At 39.4% G+C, this 21,338-nt stretch overlaps 2 protein-coding genes across 9 annotated transcripts in view; one reads left to right on the top strand and one right to left on the bottom strand.

Annotated features, from left to right (window-relative positions):
• CSTF2 (cleavage stimulation factor subunit 2) overlaps positions 1–21,338 on the top strand; it is a 100,892-nt gene that overhangs the window by 26,305 nt on the left and 53,249 nt on the right. For 5 of the 8 annotated variants that reach the window (XM_055120318.1, XM_055120317.1, XM_055120316.1 and 2 more), the window contains 3 exons: positions 1,509–1,616; positions 2,485–2,610; positions 7,741–10,366. In XM_055120318.1, the coding sequence (XP_054976293.1) occupies positions 1,509–1,616; positions 2,485–2,607 (231 nt within the window). In that variant the 3' untranslated portion in view covers positions 2,608–2,610; positions 7,741–10,366. Of the gene's footprint in view, positions 1–1,508; positions 1,617–2,484; positions 2,611–7,740; positions 10,367–15,849; positions 15,975–21,338 lie in introns of those variants that run through there. The other 3 variants (XR_008627228.1, XR_008627227.1, XR_008627229.1) reach the window with 1 other exon arrangement.
• The window catches only part of NOX1 (NADPH oxidase 1), a 51,846-nt gene continuing 44,558 nt past the window's right edge, over positions 14,051–21,338 (bottom strand). The window contains 4 exon segments of the mRNA XM_055121149.1: positions 14,051–14,332; positions 14,631–14,677; positions 15,287–15,454; positions 15,853–15,971. Coding sequence (XP_054977124.1) covers positions 14,238–14,332; positions 14,631–14,677; positions 15,287–15,454; positions 15,853–15,971 — 429 coding nt within the window. The 3' untranslated portion in view covers positions 14,051–14,237.

The raw sequence follows: 21,338 nt of genomic DNA, 5'->3' as shown, positions 1-21,338 counted from the left end.
CATTTTGTTGGCATTTTCCAGACATTAAAGCTCCTCTAAAGCTTACATATAATAATGTACTGTAGAGATTATTTGAATTAACCTATACAGAGACCAACTGTATTGAACCGTAGTAAGACTTTTATAGAGACTTTCAAGATTTGGGCACTGAGGGTAGGGATCTACTTATTTTATGTCTGCATAAGACAAGTCTTGTACAGATATGTCCTTGCTTATTAAAACAATCGTGGGCTGGAGCGATAGCATAGTGGGTAGGGCATTTGCCTTGCACACAGCTGACCCGGGTTCGATTCCCAGCATCCTATAAAAAAAAAAAAAGAAAAAGAAAATCATCCTCATAATTATTTTAGATCTGTAACAGATCATCAAGGTTCAGTTTCTGTGAAAAGAGCATAAAGTGAGGAAATAAGTCTCAAGTTTCTTAACAGTTTGTTTAATGAGCTTGCTCAAGCTCTGGGTGAACAAATGCCTGTACATGACTGTGATTCCAACCTGGGACCCTTTACATTTATCTCAGTGCTCTAAGTCCTTTTCCTTAGGTTCTGGAATCTTCAAGGATGGAAAATAAGATATATAATTGTACTTTATTTTTTTCAACTCAAGTCAGTCATATTTCTTGGTTTGTATTTAGCAGTAATTTTCTGCTGCATAGGCTCTGTGGGACATTATAGTACGTAGACATTTGGGGCAGGGTATATAACTCAGTAGAACACTTGCCTTCCACTTGTGAGGTTTTAAGTTCAATACCTAGCATTAGAAAAACTATTGGAAGCAAATGTTGGGCTAATAGCTGTCTTATTTAGAGATATAGCATGTACTTTCTGCCATTGCCATTATTAACTTTTATTTGTGCGGTGGGGCACTTTGAGGTGACTGACTTGTCCAAGTGAACTCATGGTATAAAAAGTGTCCTTGTGCTTATATCTTCCCTAGTGAACACACATACATTTTCTCTAGTTAATATCTTGACTCTCACTTCTGTCCTGACCAACCACTAGAAGATAATACAGGGGTCAGAGAAGATAGTTTTCAGGATGCTCTTAATGATCCCTTTGCTTAAGTGCCTGAATATTACTTGATTTGTTGTTGTCCAGTTGTGCTATGTGATATTATCAATGATGCTAAAGCTGTTATAAGTGGGGCCGGAGCGATAGCACAGCGGGTCGGGCGTTTGCCTTGCACGCGGCCGACCCGGGTTCGATCCCCGGCATCCCATATGGTCCCCCAAGCACCGCCAGGAGTAATTCCTGAGTGAAAAGCCAGGAGTAACCCCTGAGCATTGCTGGGTGTGACCCAAAAAGCAAAAAAAAAAAAATTAAAAAAATAAAGCTGTTATAAGCAAATGTGTCAAACTGGCTAGTTGCTCTCTGGCTGTATTCTGCCTCCTGTTATTGGTAATAGTAGGAAATTAAATTCAGATTCAAAAGTTTGGTTTGGTCACTCTTTTATAATCAGCTCGATTTTTTCGTCATTACTGTTACTGAATTCTGGTTTCTCTGTACACATAGGTTCAAGTCATGCCAGGGGCAGGCATGCAAGGAGCCAGTATTCAGGGTGGACAGCCTGGAGGCTTTAGTCCTGGGCAGAGCCAGGTGACTCCACAGGACCATGAAAAGGTAAGAATGCGGTTTGACTTTCTCCGTATACGCAAAACTGGATTCCTTTTTTTCACAATTAACAGGTGAACATCAGTGTCTCTTTAGAATTTATATTTACTGTTACTTTGATCTCCTTTATGACCTTGTCACCTAAAAATTAGTTCACCTCTTTATAATATTCGTAAATGAATTGCAGACAATCTTATATTGTAGACTCATTTGTCAATAATAATTTTGTGCACAACATGTTTGCCTAAAATGGCCTAAAACGATTTTAATGGCCTAAAACGTTTTTTCTACCTCATACTTAAAAGCAATAACAGACTCCTCACCAATATTGCTATTTCTGTATTGACTATTGTGGGGAGCTCATGTCTGATGAAAATGCTACAACTTTTGAAAAGGAGATACTCATAAAACAATGAAAAATTGAAAACTTTCCAGAGTATAGACACCATTTTTATAAGAACTTTGAAATCATAAAATGTCTGTTTGGAATCTAATTGTATATATAGTTATGCCTGTGCCTTTTGTTACCGAATTGGGGGGTGGAGCAGGAGCTGTACCTGGTAGTGCTCAGTGACTACTCCTAGTCTATACTTGGGAATCATTCCTGGGGGTACTTGGATACCGTATGCAGTCTAGGGGTTCACATTGGGATTAACTATATGCAAAGCAAGTACCATACTCCCCTGTAATATGTCTCTGGGCCCTCCAAATGTTTTGGGAAGTTTTTTTGGTAGGTTGGTTGGTGGTTTTTGACCACTTGTTTTCTGTGTGTGAAATAGCCTTTTGTGAACAGAAGTAGGGTGGGTTTTTAGCTGCCATTATTAAAATTCACTATCTTTTATTTTGTCCTTTACTACAATTTTTTTCATCTGCATAGGCTGCTTTGATCATGCAAGTTCTTCAGCTTACTGCAGACCAGATTGCCATGCTGCCTCCTGAGCAGAGGCAGAGTATCCTGATCTTAAAGGAACAAATACAGAAATCCACTGGAGCACCTTGAAAGGTCAGCACAATTACCCAGCCTGAATCAGATACGTTCCTTGTGCGTTTGGGGTATATGTTTTCAGCCTTCACCAACAAGACTGTTTTGACCTCCAGACTCAATGAAGACTTTGCTCCTAGTAACCAGACTCTTGACCTTGAAATGGTCTCCTGCTATCAGATAAGTTACCAGTTTACACACAGACCTATGCACACACTGGGCATATAGAGGGACTGCCAGGGTTCGGCAGAATAGAGCCTCAGATGCCACAGAGGCCCTCCAGCTTGGGTTCTCAGGCACTGTCGGTCATTTGATGTGAAGCCTAGCGCACCAAGGTACATATGACCGTAACCCCAAGTCATGGCTCACTGGGCCATATTTCTACTTCACATCCACTGCCAGACACCAGCAACTCGGGGTCAGAGTACAGGTTGACTAGACCTCTACATTGTAGCTGCTACAGGGCAACCATGACCGCAAGGCTTCCAGGCCCACATACTCTCAGAACCATAAGGACTGACTCAGTTTTTTGAGCATGCAGCACTGATGATTATCAGATCTTTACCCTTAGACTTGTCATGGCATCAGGCATATCAGATGTGGAGTAAATCACTGTTATGGTAGATGAGCACAAAAGCACATGAGGTTCTTTAAATCCATCAGAACTTTCTAACCTCCTTATAAAAGACTTCCAAACAACAATTCTGTTGATGTTTAATTAAATGAAGTCAGTGAAAAAGATCAATAGGCTAAGAGAAAGCTTGAAAGTATGAAAAATAGCCCAACAGAAATTAATGAGTACTATTGATGAGGTTTTTTTTTTTAAGTGGGTTTTGGTAGTAGAAAGGAAGAGCCCAAAACCTGAATTAGTGACCTAGAGAAAATCATCAAAAAGAGAAGAATGATAAGTCTTATAATAAACCTTTGGACTGTGAGAAAAGAGAAGAAAAATTATTTTTAAAAAAACTATTTCAAGAGGAGCATATGAAGAATAACATCGTAATGGAATGTTCTGGAAGGAGAGGGGGAAAGGGGAAGAATTGTTGTTTGAATAAAATAATAACTGAAAAGAATTTATCCAGTCTGAGGGAGACATGCATCCTACTCCGGATCCAAAGAGTTCCAAACAATTTAAACCCAAAGAAAAAACACCAAGATAGAGTATAATCAGATGACAAAAACCAGAGGCAGGTTCCTAAAAGCAAGAGAAAAGACTCACAGATAAGAGAACCCCCAAAGGATTCACATTCGCTTTCTCAAATGAGACTGTATATGCAAGAACAGAATAGTATGTTTCCAAAGTCTTGAATGAGGACAACCTACAGTCAAGAATCTTTGATCCTTCCAAAACTTTCAGACAGACAAAGGTATTCATTGCCTCTAAACCATCTTTGCAAGGAATACAGACGGTCTTCTGTGAAAGGCAAGTATATGCTACTTGGAAACAGTCAGATACATAAAATGAGCACCAGAAAGAGAGAACTTCCAGAAATAAGTTGACATATTTTTGCTTTAAATTTAATAAAAATTTAAAAATAAGTGTAGAACTTCAAATGTGAACTGCATGCTAACCTCGAAGCAAAAGTATTTAGAAGAAACAAGAGGCAATTGGATGCTGATCACTACACAAAGACTTTATTTACTGTTTTGATTGAGGAACCAGGATATGCAATATTGTTAAATATACTTTTAATGCATATATCATACCTACACCACACCCATCATCAGAGTGTGTACTTCTCTCCACCTATGTCCCAAATGCCCCTCCCAGCCATTCCCCCTTTATTAAGCTCAGGTCTGTAAACAATATCTCTAGTTCTTTTTCCCTGGTATATTTCTTTATATATGAGAGATAGCTGCTGCTGTTTCTTTTTATTGTGCATGTGATGACACACATTTGTAGGTGAATAAAGCTAAACTGGAATTCCACAAAATTTTAAATTGATTTAAAAAATTTTAGAACTATCTTTCCTTTCTAGAGGCATATATATTATTTAAATTAGTAGGATAAATGATTATTTGCTAATACATTTTAAACTTCACTTGAAATAAACTCTACAAATACACAATTTAGTAAGAGTAAAGAGAATTTTTAAAAAATTTTATGTAAAATCTGAATAGACCTATGAGAATATAAAAGTGTGTTTTATCCTCAGAAGAGGGTATTTGCTTTATGTTACAAAATATTACATTATAGATTATGCCTAAGCATATCAATAAGTAAAGTATTATAATAAAAATCTGTAGATAAAAACAAATCACCTGTGGGGCTAGAGTGATAGTATAGCAGGTAGGGCGTTTGCCTTGCATGCAGCCGATCCAGGTTCAGTTCCCCCAAGCACCGCCAGGAGTAATTCCTGAGTGCATGAGCCAGGAGTAACCTCTGTGCATCGCCAGGTGTGACCCAAAAAGAAAAACAAAACAAAAAAAGATACAGAATATTCAGTATAAATAAAAATTGATTTACTGTTGAAAAATATTTTAAAACCCCTTAGAAAGCTAGGAATAAACAATTTAATCTAGTAGAGAGCAACCATAAGCTCAGTGAGCAAATGCCATATTCAGTGGCAAAGTGCTGAGAAATTGCCTTTTAAAAAGAAGCTTTATAATGCTTGCAAAACTGGTTTCAAGGTTATGAATTCCCTAAGCCTATAAGGACTTTTGACAAGATTCAGCAGTCATGATTGGAAAATGGGGGCAGTTTGGAACTTAAACTCATTATAGTAAAGGTCATTTACAATAAGCTATAGCTGAGCTCTTGCTCTCAGTGGCAAAAAATGAGTATTTTCCTGCTTTAGTTTAAGTTAAGGATGTTTACTTTCTCCACTAATATCCGATATAGTATTAAAAATTGTAACCACAGGGGGCTGGAGTGATAGCATAGCGGGTGAGGCGTTTGCCTTGCACGCGGCCGACCCAGGTTCGAATCCCAGCATCCCATATGGTCCCCCGAGCACCGCCAGGAGTAATTCCTGAGTGCAGAGCCAGGAGTGACCCCTGTGCATCGCCAGGTGTGACCCAAAAACAAAAAACCAAAACAAAATAAAAAAAAAATTGTAACCACAGAAATTAGTCAAGCAAAAAGTATTAAGGGCAATCAAATTAGAAAAAAATTAAAACTCATTTACAGATGACATGATAATACACTAGAAAACCCTATAGTCACCATAAGTTAAATTACAGAAAGAATAAACCAATATAGTAAATTTGTAAGCTATAAAATAAGAACCAAAGATAATTTATATATGGAAACAGTGAACTAGAAATATTTTTTAAAGGAATTGTTTAAAAATCCCATTTACAATTTCAAAAAACTTATTTACCTAGGAATAAACTGAATGAAGGAAACGAAAGGTTTATGCATTGAAAGAAAGAAAAGAATGAAAGAGTATTCTATGTTCAGGGATTGGAAGAATTAACATTGTTAAAATAACCTTCTCTCCCAAAACATTGTACAGATTCAGTGCAATCTCTATCAGACTTCCACTGTCCTTCACAGACAGATCAGTGCTCCAAAATTTTCTTTGGAACCATACAACTCCCCCTTTCAAAAGCCAAATCAGTTCTGAATAAAGGAGATTGTAATATTTTAATACACTTTATGCTATCATTAAAACACCATGTGCCACAAATATCCTTTGTCTGTATACAGACTCTAAATGAATGACTTCTAATGTGAAATTACCATAGATAATTAACTAGACTTCTAGTGTGACACTTTTTGTGTGACTAGCACTTTAACATTTTCATTCGACATCCTATTCTATTTTCTTAAGTATGAGCATAATCTGCCTGTTACATCCAGCGGAATAGGTAAATATATTTAGAGGAATAGATAAAGTTGTCTGCTTGTTCTACTTTACTTTTGCCAGAAGAGACTTTTCCTACAATGTAAGGAAATTATTGTCTTCAAAATAGTGGAAGTATAAATATTTCTGAAAGTTCTTTCATTGTGTATTTTTGAGACAGCTTATTTCTAAGCCTAGCACAAGGGTTTTTTTGTCGACCTTTTATAATGAATTACAAACTTTTGGAAAGTTGGGCAAATAATAACAGAGAGCCTTATATACCCTTTACCCAACTTCACCAGTGCCCAATGATATTTATTTATAGAAGCTATTTTATTAGTATCTTTTTTATACAATACCAAGAACTTGATTGACATTGGTATACTGTTGTTGATTAGAATGCAGACTTTGTTTCATTTTCCCTTCGTTTTTAAGCATACGTTAACTTGTATATATGTAGCTATACACAGTTTTATGAGGACACAAGAGTTTTATTTTGTCTGGTTTGATTTTTGGGCTACACCCGGAGGTGTTCAAGTCTTAGTTCTAGCTCTGTGCTCAGAGATCACTCCTGTCAGTGGTCTAGTACAGAGGATTGAAACTCAGCTGCATGTGAGGCAAAGTGCTTACCTACTGAACTCTGACACCTTGTGAACAAGGTTTTAATTGTGCATTTATGTGTCCTGTGACCAAAATATTTGCTGTCTCCATCTCTTAAAGCATTTATATTTACAGTAGTACCAGTATTATTGTTTTGTACTTTCTGAGTTATTACATCATGCCCACCTCCAGCGTACCACGATCCCGCCACCATTATCCCATGGTTCCTTCTCCCTCTTCGCATCTTCAGTTTACAGTTCCATTGACCACATCTCCCTGTCCCTTGGTCTTACACCTTGCTCATTATGAGCTGTCTCTGCTGTTATCATCAAGCTTATACAGTATGTCTATGAGATCAGTGGTTCTTAGCCAGAGGAAGTTTTGCCCTCTTCATAACATTTGGAAATGTCTGGACACCGTTTTGGTTGTCACAACTTTAGGAAATCTGGACTACTGGCCTTTGGTGGGTAGAGACTACAGATGCTACTAAACATCCTATAATGTACGTGACATCCCCCAAATAGCAACGAATTATCTGGCCCCCAATATCAGCAGTGCTGAGGAATCCCTGTTATAAGGAGTGATTACTTAGGGGAGACAGGAGACAGGCATCTGTCCCAGATGATTTGTCATGTATGTAGCCTGTCTTCCCCCAGTCATGTATGTAGCCTGTCTTCCCCCAGCCTTTGATTTTTTTCCTGATATTTGGGAAAGAAAACTTTGTCTCCAGTTCTAATGGCTTTTTCCCAACTTTTCCTTACAGGTTTTCAAAAATACCTGGCAACCAATCTGGAAAATTATTCCATAACTTTCTTAATATGTTGCAAAAAGATGACTTCCGCATCCTAACCCTTGAATGATTCAAATTGGTGCCAGGTGGAGGACTCCCATCACCTTCTTTCAGAACAAAATCAGTTCATTCTGTTGTCTTAGTTTGTATATTTTCTGTGACTTGTAATAAACTTTGGACACAATATTAGTATAGTGCAAATTGCTATATAGACCTTTATGCTTTCAAAAAGCTGACATCAAGGGTAGAGCTCTAGATGTGTTTTCTACCCTTAACTCTGCAGTATTGTGCTTTAATGTTATGTTGCCTAGCCCTCTTTTTCCTTTCAGTTCTTTTTGATATTTGAGTGTTTCTTAAAAAGTGTTTTCTGGATCTTCATATTTGCTTATGTTTGCTTCAGGAATAATAAGATTTGCCCTTTGAGACTTTGAGAGCTTGCTAGAACTTCTGAATAAACTGGGAGAACACAGCACTTGCTTTAGAGCTATTCAGTGCTAAGAAGGTTAACAAAACTAAGACCCTAGAGGAGCATTGTGTTTAGTTTAGAAAAATCAAGTATAAAAGTGTCAGTCTGTTCACATGGGTAGTTCAGAATTAAGACAGAGTTTGAGTACATCAAGACAAGAGACTGGTTGACGCTCATAAGTCCTAAAACTCTTAAGTTTGGATAATCAACCTTAAAAGTTTTTTAAGACCTCATTATCACATGTTCAAGATAAAGTAGAAACTTAAGAAAAAATCAAAAGAACAAAATACATTTCCCACTGTCTTCTAGTTTATCACTAACCTACACAACCCTGCCATTTACCAATTTTTTTTATAAAAACATAGAAAACTTAAAATTTTATATTACTTTTGTTTATTTAAGAGGACCAAACATAGACACAACCAGATTCCCCATTAGGCCTTTTTGTTGCTTCATTCCAGATAAGTATGAACATAATTAGTGCCAGTAGCTCTAACCTCTGGCTCTCCCAGCCTAGTTTTCTCTCTTTCATAGTGGCATTAAGGAGGAACATGGTTTCTCTTCATCAGGCCAACCTCAAGAGGTTAAGAGGTGCCTTAATAAGTAAAGTTCTATTGGAACTACTCTTGAGCCTATTTATATTCTCAGAATCTTACCCCCTGGGATAGGATTATGGTCAAGTGAATTAAAAGCCTGCCATAGGCTTAGAGAATGTAATAGCATATTGCTTACATGTCAAGCAAAAGAATGCAAAGATAATCAGCTTTATGAGAGATATTGAAATTGAGGGATTTTCTACTCTGATATATAAACATTTACAACAAAATTTGCTGAATAAGCTACTTCATATTATAACCCAGAAAGAAAAACTTAGTAAAGTTGAAGAGCTTTCTGAGTAACTCATTCATCCCTAATTAAGCTTGGATGTTGATTTATTATCTTGAGCTTTTCTGCCTACTTCCACGAATATTTTAGGCCTTGATATGTTGATTTTTGCAGTACTCATATTTTGCGGTGTCATGGATATTTAGACATTGAGATGAAGAACAAAGCTTTTCAATCATTAGGACTTGTGAGTTTTAAGCACACTAAGATTCCAAGTCAGTCATTGAAGATCAAATTATTTGGTCAGTGGTTGTTGAATAGGAACAATAACCATCAAAGTTCATTGTACGTTTTCACTTAAGTAACAAATCCAGAAAATTCACAACAGCAGGGGTCCTCCAGCCTGTTCCTATGGAAATAATAATGGTATTTTTTTTTTACTGGCGTTCATTTAAGAAATGAGAACACAGTTACCACCATGAGTTCATGGACTACCTTTTTTTCGTTCAGACTAGTGACTGAAAAAAATCAACCTAATCTTTCCTTCAAGTCATACAGGTTTCTGTATGATTAGAAACAACCTTTTATTTCTTCTTGGTTATTTAGTGATAGAGAAATAGGTGTTATAATGCTGGTACAGTAAAAACCTTATTAAAAATCTATAGTGAGTTGAATTGTCTTGGCATAAAGAAATGTGGATTTTTTCTACCCCTTTCAGGGGCACTGATCCTTCTAGTGATTCCCTGTGACTACTAACATCCCAGTGCCATGTGGATGGAAGAAATAAATAGCATTTTGGTAAGAGGAGAGAAGGCTTTTTCCTTATGTCATTAGTTGAATGATTCCTTAGTGAATAGGTAGTAGCCCAGAAAGATGATCAAAATCCTAAATTACTTTGTGGAAAACTAGATGAGAATAATAAATAGAATTATAAAAAGCCCCTGTTGATTTTAAGTTATCCAAAGATGCAGTTAAAGTTTTCATGATTGTTCTCAACAAAACAAATGCAAGCTAAATGATTATATTACAGACCTTCAATTACAAATTAGCCAATTGATAAGATTATTTTCCAAATGGAGAACATTGTAAAGTAAGGAAGATTCGTAAGCAAAGAAAATCCTTCATTTTTTGACAAGCAAAAATAGTAAAGCATAAACTGTTGTTCACACTGGATATGACCGTTTTTTAAATGTTAGAATGTACATATTATATAATGGGATTCTTGGTAATCTTGTGTTGTACTGTGTTACTATTTATGCTAATTATTGTTTTGTCATTAACTTCAATAAATTTTTATTTAAAAATTTACTCAATTTACAAATCTTTGAAGGTGGGAGGGAAGGGAGATTACCAAGAAATACACTTGGAATCAACAAGATTTCCTAGAGTTAAATTGTGTAACTTTGACCCACCTCTGCTATTAGGCCTTGCTTCATTCGTGGAATTCCAAAGAACTTGCAGTTATTTTCCCCTGAAAGAATCCATCCGCTGCAATTATTGTGACTTCTAAAGTTCTTAAGTGTATGAAGCTGTGACAGCGAAGTTGAATTGAAAGAATGCCAAGGACTTGAATGTTGAATATTGACCCTAATGACTGCCCAGACCTCACCAGATCAAGTAAATTGAAGACAAAGGGAAGAGTGTAGCTTAACCATCTTCATTGCTCTAATTCAGAAATTTTCCTTGTCAAAGTAAAACTGAATTCAGACTTAGAGTTGGAGACAGCATTTCTATAGGTTCTTTGTCAAAAGGTATCAATCATATAAGAAGACTCCCACCTCAGACTTGTAGAAATGAGAAGAACAATGAGGCTAGAATGCAGCTAAGGCTGTTAATATAGTGAGAATGTCTCTGAGGTCTCTACTCCCAACAGCCGTGCATAAAAATTAAGTTGGTTGATTCTCATTCTCTTCGTGGTAATTTTCTCACTTTTTTTTACTGGTCAGCTGCATAGTGCTTCCAGCCCATAATCACTCTTCCATGCTCTACTGTACCTATCCTATTCAAACAGATGTCGGAGGTGTAGTACAGTGTAGTGGTTAAATACTAGATTGAAGCCAGGCTGTCTGGATTCACATGCTAGTTCTAATTTTTGTCCCAGCTGTGTGACTACACAAGTTCCTAACTTCTCAGTCTCCGTTTTCCTACCTTCAAAGCAGGAATAAAATTAACAGCTGCCTCTGAGGTTTTTTAAACAAAAGTCAGGGAACCCAATTAGGAGATTGCCTGACACATAGGTGTTATTAAAGCTTCCATTGTGCATTTTTCCCCACTTCAGTTTCTCACACTGAGGAGGTAGTGATGGGAAGGTTACCTTGGTGGGGATAATACTTCTTTTTTTGAGTCTCAGCATTCAGCAACTCTCATTCTGTCATGCTTTCATACCTTTTCTCTCTTTAATTTTTACTTGCTTATTTTTGGATTTGAAGCCATACCTGGCGATACTCAGGACTAACTCCTTGCTTTTCTTCGGTTTCACTCCTGAAAGTGAGGATGGAACCGAGGTTGACCACATGCAGGGCAATCACCTTACTGGACTATCTCTAGCCTGCTCTGTTTGATTTAAATTGAAATATAATTCACCACAGATGAGATTGACCCTTTATAGTGCAATTTGTGCTTTCTAGTAAAGTTACTAAGTTGTCTGACCATCACCACTCTGATCCAAGAATTTTTCACCACCTGCAAATGAAACCCCATATGTATTAGTAGTTGCCCCTGCCTTTCTCCTAGTGGCCCCCTATCTGGCACTGGACAGTCAAATCTTCCCAACACACCTTTTAATTGTACAGCATTTGGCTTTTTGTGTCTGGTTGCTTGCACTTAAAATGTTTTCAGGGGGGCTGGAGGGATAGCACAACGGGTAGGGCGTTTGCCTTGCATGTGGCCGACCCGGGTTTGTTTCCCAGCATCCAATATGGTCCCCTGAGCACCGCCAGGAGTAATTCCTGAGTGCATGAGCCAAGAGTAACCCCTGTGTATCGCCAGGTGTGTCCCCAAAAGCAAAAAAAAAATGTTTTCAGGGTTCACCTGTGATGCAGCATATATTAGCACTTTATTACATTTTATAACAATGTCACATTGCTTGGTTAGATTAAATTTTACTTATTCATCTGTTGAATATGTGGGTTACTTCTACTTTTTGTTTCCACGTGTACATTTATGTACCTTTTCATTTATTTTGTCAGTGTATTTAGAAGTGAAATTGTTGGATCATGTGGTAACTCTATATAACGTTGGAGAACTGCCAGACCTTTCTCAGAACCATTTTACATTCCCACAATCAGTGTAGGAGGAACCTTCTATCATTTTCTTACCAACTTTTAACATTGCTTTCTTTCATTATAGACATCCTAGCCATCTCTTTCCTTTTGTGCTCTTATTTTAACCCTGTTTGCTGGCTTCTGTTCTGTCACCAAATATACTCATATCGACTTTAAGCTAAATAAGTGTTTCCAAAACCCTGTTGCTCCTCCAACAGTCTCAATGCACTTCTCTATTTTCTCCCTTATATGAAACTACTCCACACACTCTTTTTTACCTAATTCATCTTTCTCTCTTCCCACATAAGATGATTTCCTTGTTTCTCTGCCACTCTTTTTTTCTGTTTTATTCTTACAGCTTCAGTTATGTTCAGCTACATAGAGCAATGAACAATTTTCTTTGTTTTTATGCTACTTTACAAAGCAGAGCGCTTTTCTGCCTTTCTCAGTTAGGATTCATTATGATCTGTCAAGTGAGCAGATCAAATAGTTACTAACATAACCCCTGTTTTACAGAGGAGGAATCTGGTATCTGACGATCAGAAATCTTCTAGCACAAGGTACCTGAACTGGAGAGTGTCAGAACACAGGAGCATCTGGCTCTGAGTTACCAAATGTTCTTAGTACTGCTGTCATTATGTGTTTCCTTTCCATATTTTGTGGGCAGACTTTCACTCCCTCAGCATCCATGTATCTGTTTTGTGAAGCACATCCCACATAGAATTATTTTTATGCCTATTGAGGCATTTGCTCCTGGAGGTCAAGAGCAATATCCTGCCTCTCTTTCAATCTCCCAAGCTTCTAGAATAGTGCGTGCTGAAATTATAGAAGTTAATCACTGTGAAACTGAATCAATCTTTACCTGCCAATTTGTTCTGGGAACTTTGCTAATATCATTCAGCATAATTTCCTTTCATCAGAAAGGTTGATTTCATGGGTCAGGCTTTTCTATATAGTCTTGACAGGTCTCAACACGGCTACCCAAGGAAGTCAAAGATCAGGTCACCGGTCAACTAGAGTTTACGTTCAAAATCCTTATTAGCTTAGGCAGAGCCTGTTAAGGCCCCCAACAGTGCATTTTAATTTACTTAGTTTGGGGGCCACACCTGGCAGTGTTCAGGACTTAACTCTTGGTTCTGCACTCAGGGATCACTCCTGGCGGGCGGGGAGGACCACATGGAATGCCAGGGACTGAACCCTGGTTAGCCACATGCAAAGCAAGTGACCTACCCACTGTACAGTTGCTCCATCTCCAACAGTGTATTTTCATCTTTACAGTTTGCTGTTTGGTAATACAAATCAGACCTGAGTCTCCTCGCCCCGCTGTGTGGGGACTGCTGAGACAACAAATGGCATATCCGTTACATAATCATGAACCTTGGCTAAAAGCCCCACGTATGATTTCCTCAGGTTTTGTTTTTGTTTGGGGGGCCACACTTAGCAATGCTCAGATTCTACTCCTAGCTCAGTGCTTAGGGTTCACTCCTGGTACTGTTTAAGGAATCTTTGGTACTGGAGTTCAAATCTCAGAAATCTCAGCTTTCATTAAAAAGCATGTGCTGAAGCCTTTTTTTTTTTTTTTTTTTTTGCTTTTGGGTCACACCTGATGATGCACAGGGATTACTCCTGGCTCTGCACTCAGGAATTACTCCTGGCGGTACTTGGAGGACTATATGGGATACTGGTAATTGAACCCGGGTTGGCCACGTGCAAGGCAGATGCCCTACCTGCTGTACTATCGCTCCAGCCTGTGCTCCAGCCTTTGAGCTATCACCCAAGCACAAAATTTCCTCAGTTTTAAGCAAGAAGCTAGAAGTGGTACAGGAGTTTGTTCCCAAGAAATCTTTTCCAGAGTCTTTAATATGCTATAATAACTTCTCTAAACCCTAACTTTGCAAACTAACTGGAGAATACATTCACTTAGGATAGGTAGAGGCTATTGTAGAAAACTCACTGTTCCACATAGGACTAACAAAGGAGATAACCTCTTTCATTTCAGATCTGCCAGGATGTCACTGAAAATTTAATGCTACAGACCAATGTGGAGTTAGAGAAACAAATGATAAAAAGTTGGTCCTGATAGCTGTCTCTTAGTTATTTTCAAACTTGCTTATGAGGCTGAGGTCTGGTAGTAAATCTTAAGAAGTAATACCAATTACCATGCACTCTCTTTTGTCTGATGTCCATCTTGCATCTAGTATGGTAAGTACTACATTACTTGAACTCACAATGTTGCTGTCTCCCAATAAGGGAGACAATGCTTTAGAAATCCACTTTTAATTCCTCCATCTCCATTCAAAGGAAGCCACTGAAATAGGCAAAAGCATCTGTCTCCCTGCAGATCCAGTAAAGAGATCTGAATATAATATAGCAAGAGAGAACACAGGTGCCCATTTTATTGTGCACCGTGGTCACATAATGGCATATATTTGTGAACTCTATTTTTGTTGATCAAATCTAAGGTTGACATAAAAAAATCGCCTCTCCAGATCAGCAGACCTAACAGTATGGATATTCATAATTCTACAACTCTTATGGAAACATCTCTGACCTCATAGTTGATTTCAACAGATTTTAAAACTTCAAATTGGAAAAGAAGGCCTTAGTCTTATCTCTAGAAGCGAGTCCCCTGCTTTATTTTTTTTTTTTTTGCTTTTTGGGTCACACCCAGCGATGCTCAGGGGTTACTCCTGGCTTTGCACTCAGGAATTACTCCTGGCAGTGGTTGGGGGACCATATGGGATGCCGGGGATCGAACCCGGGTCGGCCGCGTGCAAGGCAAACGCCCTACCCGCTGTGCTATCGCTCCGGCCCCGAGTCCCCTGCTTTAGAGAAATGATTGCTCCTTCTAACTCCAGGGAGGAGTTATTACTATTACTCTATTATCAGTTGTAAAGAATTTAGTCACATAAGCAATAGACCCGTCAGGTCCAAACCAAATGAAAAATGTATATGAAAAGTGTACAAACGCTTTTGTGTTTTGAGGTTGTCACTTGCATGTTTGAATTTGTACTAGATGGGCTTCAAGATAGAAGCACACGGGGAAACCCCAATTCCCGCTCCACCCAACAAAGCCACTTCATGTAGAAAAGCATCCTCATTGGCAGTGCCAAAGGGACCGTATACCTCAATCCTGACAAGAAGACAGGGCAGTGGGCAAGAGAAGACTCCTTCACCCCCAGCCTTAAATGTCCTCCCAGAAGCATGCTTATTCCCACTGCTGATTCTGTCTATTCTGGGCACAAGGGCCTTTCCAGCAGTGTTTAGGTGTGTGTGTGTGGGGGGGGCGGGGGTGGAGCTCAGCAGTGCACATCTGACAGTCCTCAGGCCCAATGGTGCGGGGGGTCACGAGGGCCATTCTGTGGCAGGGATGGAATTCACGTGCTTCTGCAGTGATGCATACACTCCAATCCCTTGAGCTATATTCCTGGTTCTCTGTCTTTATCATATTCTGTTGTACCAGATTTTGTGACTAATTGCATTCTCTTTTCTGCATGTCTGTCTCCTGCTCTGGGACTCTGCCGTCAGGACCTACCTGGTGAATGTTGCTGCTCAAAAGCCCTTATGAGAATTGTTTCCGCCCAGTCCCCTACAGCTTGGATAGGAAAGGAGACGTCTTTGGAAACAAGAGGTCGGAGGGCATGCCACTCCTGGTAAGAGATTGAAGGGCAGTGAGCAAAAAATGTACTGCCCCACTTCCGTGCTGAAGTCATGCTTCTCATAGGCAGTTCCAAAGCTTTGGGTGGGTATTGAACAACTTATAAGTGAGGCATAGAATGGCAAAGGAGATGAATTTGAGCTGTGTCAGGGCCAGGCGGATGAGTCAAGAGAGCGAGTGAGGGAGTCAAACTGGAAGGCTGCTAATAAATGAACTGCAAGCACAAGTTCTGACTGTAGGGGGCAGCAGCTACTAAGTAGTCGAGGCAGCAGCCAGTGCTGCAGAACCAAAATCCAGCATTAGCAGGTTTCTGGTTTAAAATGTGAGATCGTCCATTCCATTATTTAAGTTGGTTAGTAAGTGATTCCATTTACTTTTCCCTCTGTTTTTTCTAACTTTATTGAAACACCATGGTTTGCAAAGTTGTTCATGATGTAGTTGTTTTGGGCATTTAGTTCCAATACCAATCCCACCACAGTGTGACCGTTCCCGCACCATTGTCCCCAGTTGCCCACCCCCCGCAAGCCTGCCCCTTAGTAGGCACAAACTAATTGATTTCATATTGCTTGTTCCAACACACTAGCAAATGGAATTAATTAAAAAAGTTAAGGAGAACAAAATTTGTGCAGATGGTTATATCTCACAGTGGTGTTAGTTGTCTGAAGATATACTAAGCTGTTTGTTGCTAGTTGAGCCTGAAGGGTTACTGTGTTCGTTGTGGAGCTGAGTGGGCTTCTATGGTACTTTCCAAGGAAATTTGCCATGTTCCTAATGGGCTGTCAGTATTGTGGAATTTGGAGGTGTTGCACGGTTGTGTATAAGTCTGCACACTACAGGAACTGTAGAGCGGGGACAATTTGGGGGCTTGGTGTCTTTTTAAATGAGTTTTGAAACTGGGCTGCGGGTTTGGGTGGGGCTGAATGGTCACGGGAGGCTTCCCTGCCTACTCTGAAAAGGCCCCATTGTTTCAGCCCCCAGATGGTATACCTGGGAAGTTCTTTGGCTTAACATCTCTTCCAAGATTAGTTGTGAAGCAGTAAAGCCAAGCCAGTCATATAGTAGACGCTTGTGGGTTATGGCTGCGCCTTCAAGGGCTTCACCAGGGAGCACGGTGGGGACTTAGTCCTACCCCCTCGAAAGGAGGCCCTGGAATTTTCAACTCGAATCTCACTTAGGATTGACTTGTGAAGTTCATGCCTCATTCAACCAATATTGAGTTTGTTTTTTTTGGTTGTTTGGGGGTTTCGGGCCATACCCAACATTGTTCAGGGCTTACTTCTGACTCTGTGCTCAAGGGTCACTCCTGGCAGTGTTTGGGGGCACTACATGGGATGCCATGGGTCGAATCCAGGTTAATCATTTGCAAGACAAGTACATTACCTGCTGTAGTATTTCTCCACCCTAAATAAGTGAAACTTTGATGTATATCATTAAGTTACTATTGGACCAAATCTGAATTTGTCAATAGAAAGGAGTAAAGTAGAAAGTTTTGTTTGCTAATCTGTTGTTACTTATAAAGCAGATCGATATTTGAGATTTGACAGGTCTCACCTGTAAAGGAAGGAGAAGCAAACAACACAGAAGTTAAATACAGTATAATTACATATTTTGAATTATGTATAAAATTTTAACTTTAAGAAACTGAGATTGTCTTTTAAAAAAATTTTTTTAATTTTATTGAATCACTGTGAGATAGTTATAAGCTTTCATGTTTGGGTTACAATTCACACAATGACCAAACACTCATCCCTCCACCACTGCACATTCCCCACCACCAGTATCCCGGGTATACCCACCCCTTTCCCACCCTCCCCCTGCCTCCATGGCAGACAATATTCCCCATACTCTCTCTCTACTTTTGGGCATCATGGCTTGCAACACAGACACTGAGAGGTCATCATGTTTGGACAATTATCTACTTTCGGCATGCATCTCCCATCCCAACTGGTTCCTCCAGCCATCATTTTCTTAGTGATCCCTTCTCTATTCCATCTGCCTTCTCCCCTCCACTCATGAAGCAGGCTTTCAGCTGTGGGGCAATTCTCCTGGCCCTTGTATCTACTGTCCTTGGGTGTCAGCCTCATGTGATGTTATTCTATACTCCACAAATGAGTGCAGACCTTCTATGTCTGTCCCTCCCTTTCTGACTCATTTCATACTCTCCATGTCTATCCATTTATAAGCAAATTTCATGACTTCATCTCTCCTAACAGCTGCATAGTATTCCATTGTGTAGATGTACCAGAGTCTTCCAGGACAACTAGTCTAATCTGGAAAACCTATACAAAAGGTAGATATTAAATAGGAAAAGATAATTGAAACAAACAAAAAGGATAAGTATATATGACTAATGCCATATGCAACAGCAATATATAAAACTTGGTGCTTATCCATCACCTCACATTTCGGTTTTGCTTTGGTTTTTTGGGACCATACCTCACAATGCTCAAGGGTTACTCCTGGTTCTGCAGTCATGAATCACTCCTGACAGTGCTCAAGAGACTGCATGAGATACTGGGGATTAAGGCCAGGTTGGCTGCATGCAAGACAAGCGTCTTACCCCATCCAACCCCTTATTCATTACTTCTTTTGTCAGCTACTCAAGATTTTTTTTGCTTTTGGAGTCACACCCAGCAATGCTCAGGGGTTCCTACTGGCTTTGCAGTCAGGAATGTCTCCTGGTGGTGCTTGGGGGACCATATGGGATGCCAGGGATTGAACCCAGGTCAGCTGCATGCAAGACAAGCACCATACCCACTGTACTATCGCTCCAGCCCCTCAAAATACCTTTTACCTTGTCTAATTTAGTTTTTTAAAGCATCATTTCTTCTTTTAAAAATTTAATCCAATTCACTGTATTTTTAAAGTATTCTTTTCTTCGTTGACTAATTAATTGGTTTACAACATATAATTCTAAGGGCTTATCTTCATATCTCTATATGAGTCTAATTGTCAACACTCCCAGCACCAAAGTTACAAATGTCATCACGCCACCAAGATTGCTCTACTGATTCCTTCCATCTGTTCCTGGTAGCCACCATAGTTTTCACTAGTCTACCAGACAGCTTTTTGCTTTTCATTTTTTGCCAGTTTATTTCCCTGAATTATTTATCTTCCACATACGAGTGAAACCATCCAGTAATTATCTTTTTCTTCCCTTTTTTTTCACCTAGCATAATCACTTTAAGTATAATCCATTTTGTTCCATGAGGCACAACTTCATTTTTTTAATGTCATTCAGTTAAGTATATATACACCTGAATGTATATATGTATATGTGTGTATGTATATATATATATATATATGGCATATACGGGAATGTACTGAATTTCTTTAGTTATTGCAAATGAGTGTATAAGTTGATTCCATGTTTTATGTATTGTGAATAAAGTTTCTGTGGAACATAAGAGTGCAAATAACCTTTGTTTTTTTTTCTTTTTAAAAATTTTTTATTAATGAATCACTATGAGGTACAATTACAAACTTATGAACTTTCATGTTTGCATTTCATTTATATTCCTCCACCAATGCCCATTCTCCTCAATCAATGTTCCCAGTATCCCTCCCACCACCCCCACCCCAACCCCCACCACCCCACCCTGCCTCTGTGGCAGGGCATTCCCTTTTGTTCTCTCTCCTGTTGGGTGTTGTAGTTTGCAATAGAGGTATTTATTGAGTGGCCATCATGTTCGGTCTATAGTCTACTTTTGGCACGCAGCTTTCAACCTGAGTGGGTCCTCCCAATAGTCTCTACTAGGTGTTCCCTTCTGATTTCTACCTCTTTTCTTTTTTTTTTAACAACACGCAGTAAAAATTTATTCATATTAATAACTCCATTTGTCATGGGGGTTGTTGCTTAGATGTATGGGATGGCACTTGCATGCTGGCTCTCTGAGGTTACTCAGGTGCTGGCTCTCTGAGGTTACACAGGTGCTGGCTCTCCGAGGTTACGTAGGTGCTGGCTCTCTGAGGTTACACAGGGTTGGCTCTCTGAGGTTACACAGGGCTGGCTCTCCGAGGTTACGTAGGTGCTGGCTCTCTGAGGTTACACAGGGTTGGCTCTCTGAGGTTACACAGGGCTGGCTCTCTGAGGTTACACAGGGTTGGCTCTCTGAGGTTACACAGGGCTGGTTCTCTGAGGTTACACAGGTGCTGGCTCTCTGAGGTTACACAGGGCTGGCTCTCTGAGGTTACACAGGTGCTGGCTCTCTGAGGTTACACAGGGCTGTCTCTCTGAGGTTACTCAGGTGCTGGCTCTCTGAGGTTGCTCTGGTGCTGGCTCTCTGAGGTTACACAGGTGCTGGCTCTCTGAGGTTACTCAGGTGCTGGCTCTCTGAGGTTACGCAGGGCTATAACCTTTCATTTTTATGGTTTTTTTTATATCCTATAGAAAAAATGCCTAGGAATACTATTGCTTGATTGCTATTTCTGTTGGAATTTCTATTTGTTGTTTTTTTTTTTTAAGGAACCACACCTTTTTCCATAGTGGCCATATCAGTTTATTTATTTTAATATTTTAAAATTTTTTATTAAGGCACTGTGATTTACAAAGTTATTCATAGTTAAGTTTTGGACATGCTTTATTGCAGCATATCCCCCTGACCCCATCCAGCCTGCATGCTTGACAGGCACTTTTCTAAGTTCAGTTGTCATAAGCTTGGGTCTGTTGATTTCAGTGTTGGTGACACTGTAGTTTAGATATTTGGCCCTATCTATCATTCCTTAACACCATCTTTGTTCCTGAGTACCCTGACCATGCCCCTGTTGCTTCTCATTTGTCTCTTTTCCTTCCTTCCTTCCTTCCTTCCTTCCTTCCTTCCTTCCTTCCTTCCTTCCTTCCTTCCTTCCTTCCTTCCTTCCTTCCTTCCTTCCCTTCCTTCCTTCCTTCCTTCCTTCCTTCCTTCCTTCCTTCCTTCCTCCCTCCCTCCCTCCCTCTCTTTCTCTTTCTCCCTCTTTCTCTTTCTCCCTCTGTCTTTCTCTCTCTCCCTTCCTTCCTTCCTTCCTTCCTTCCTTCCTTCCTCTCTCCCTCCCTTCCTCCCTCCTTTCTTTCTTTCTTTCTTTCTTTCTTTCTTTCTTTCTTTCTTTCTTTCTTTCTTTCTTTCTTTCTTTTTCTTTTTTTCTTTTTTTCTCTCTCTCTCTCTCTGCCTACAGTCTGGGGCCAAGGTTTGCCTGGGTATCCCCCCTTTAAAACATTGCATTCCCTCATCCAGTTATTCTCATTACCAGTTATAAGTGATATCATCCTGTGTGTATCCTTTTTCTTGGTTTACTTCACCTAACATGATGTCTTCCAGTTCCATTCATGTTGCAGCAAATTGCATATTTCATTTATTTGTTTGTAGATTTCTGTTTCTGTTGG

The sequence above is a fragment of the Sorex araneus genome, chromosome X (genome assembly GCF_027595985.1).
Source record: "Sorex araneus isolate mSorAra2 chromosome X, mSorAra2.pri, whole genome shotgun sequence".
Classification (NCBI taxonomy): Eukaryota; Metazoa; Chordata; class Mammalia; order Eulipotyphla; family Soricidae; genus Sorex; species Sorex araneus.
This window is presented reverse-complemented; position numbering and strand designations above follow the sequence as displayed.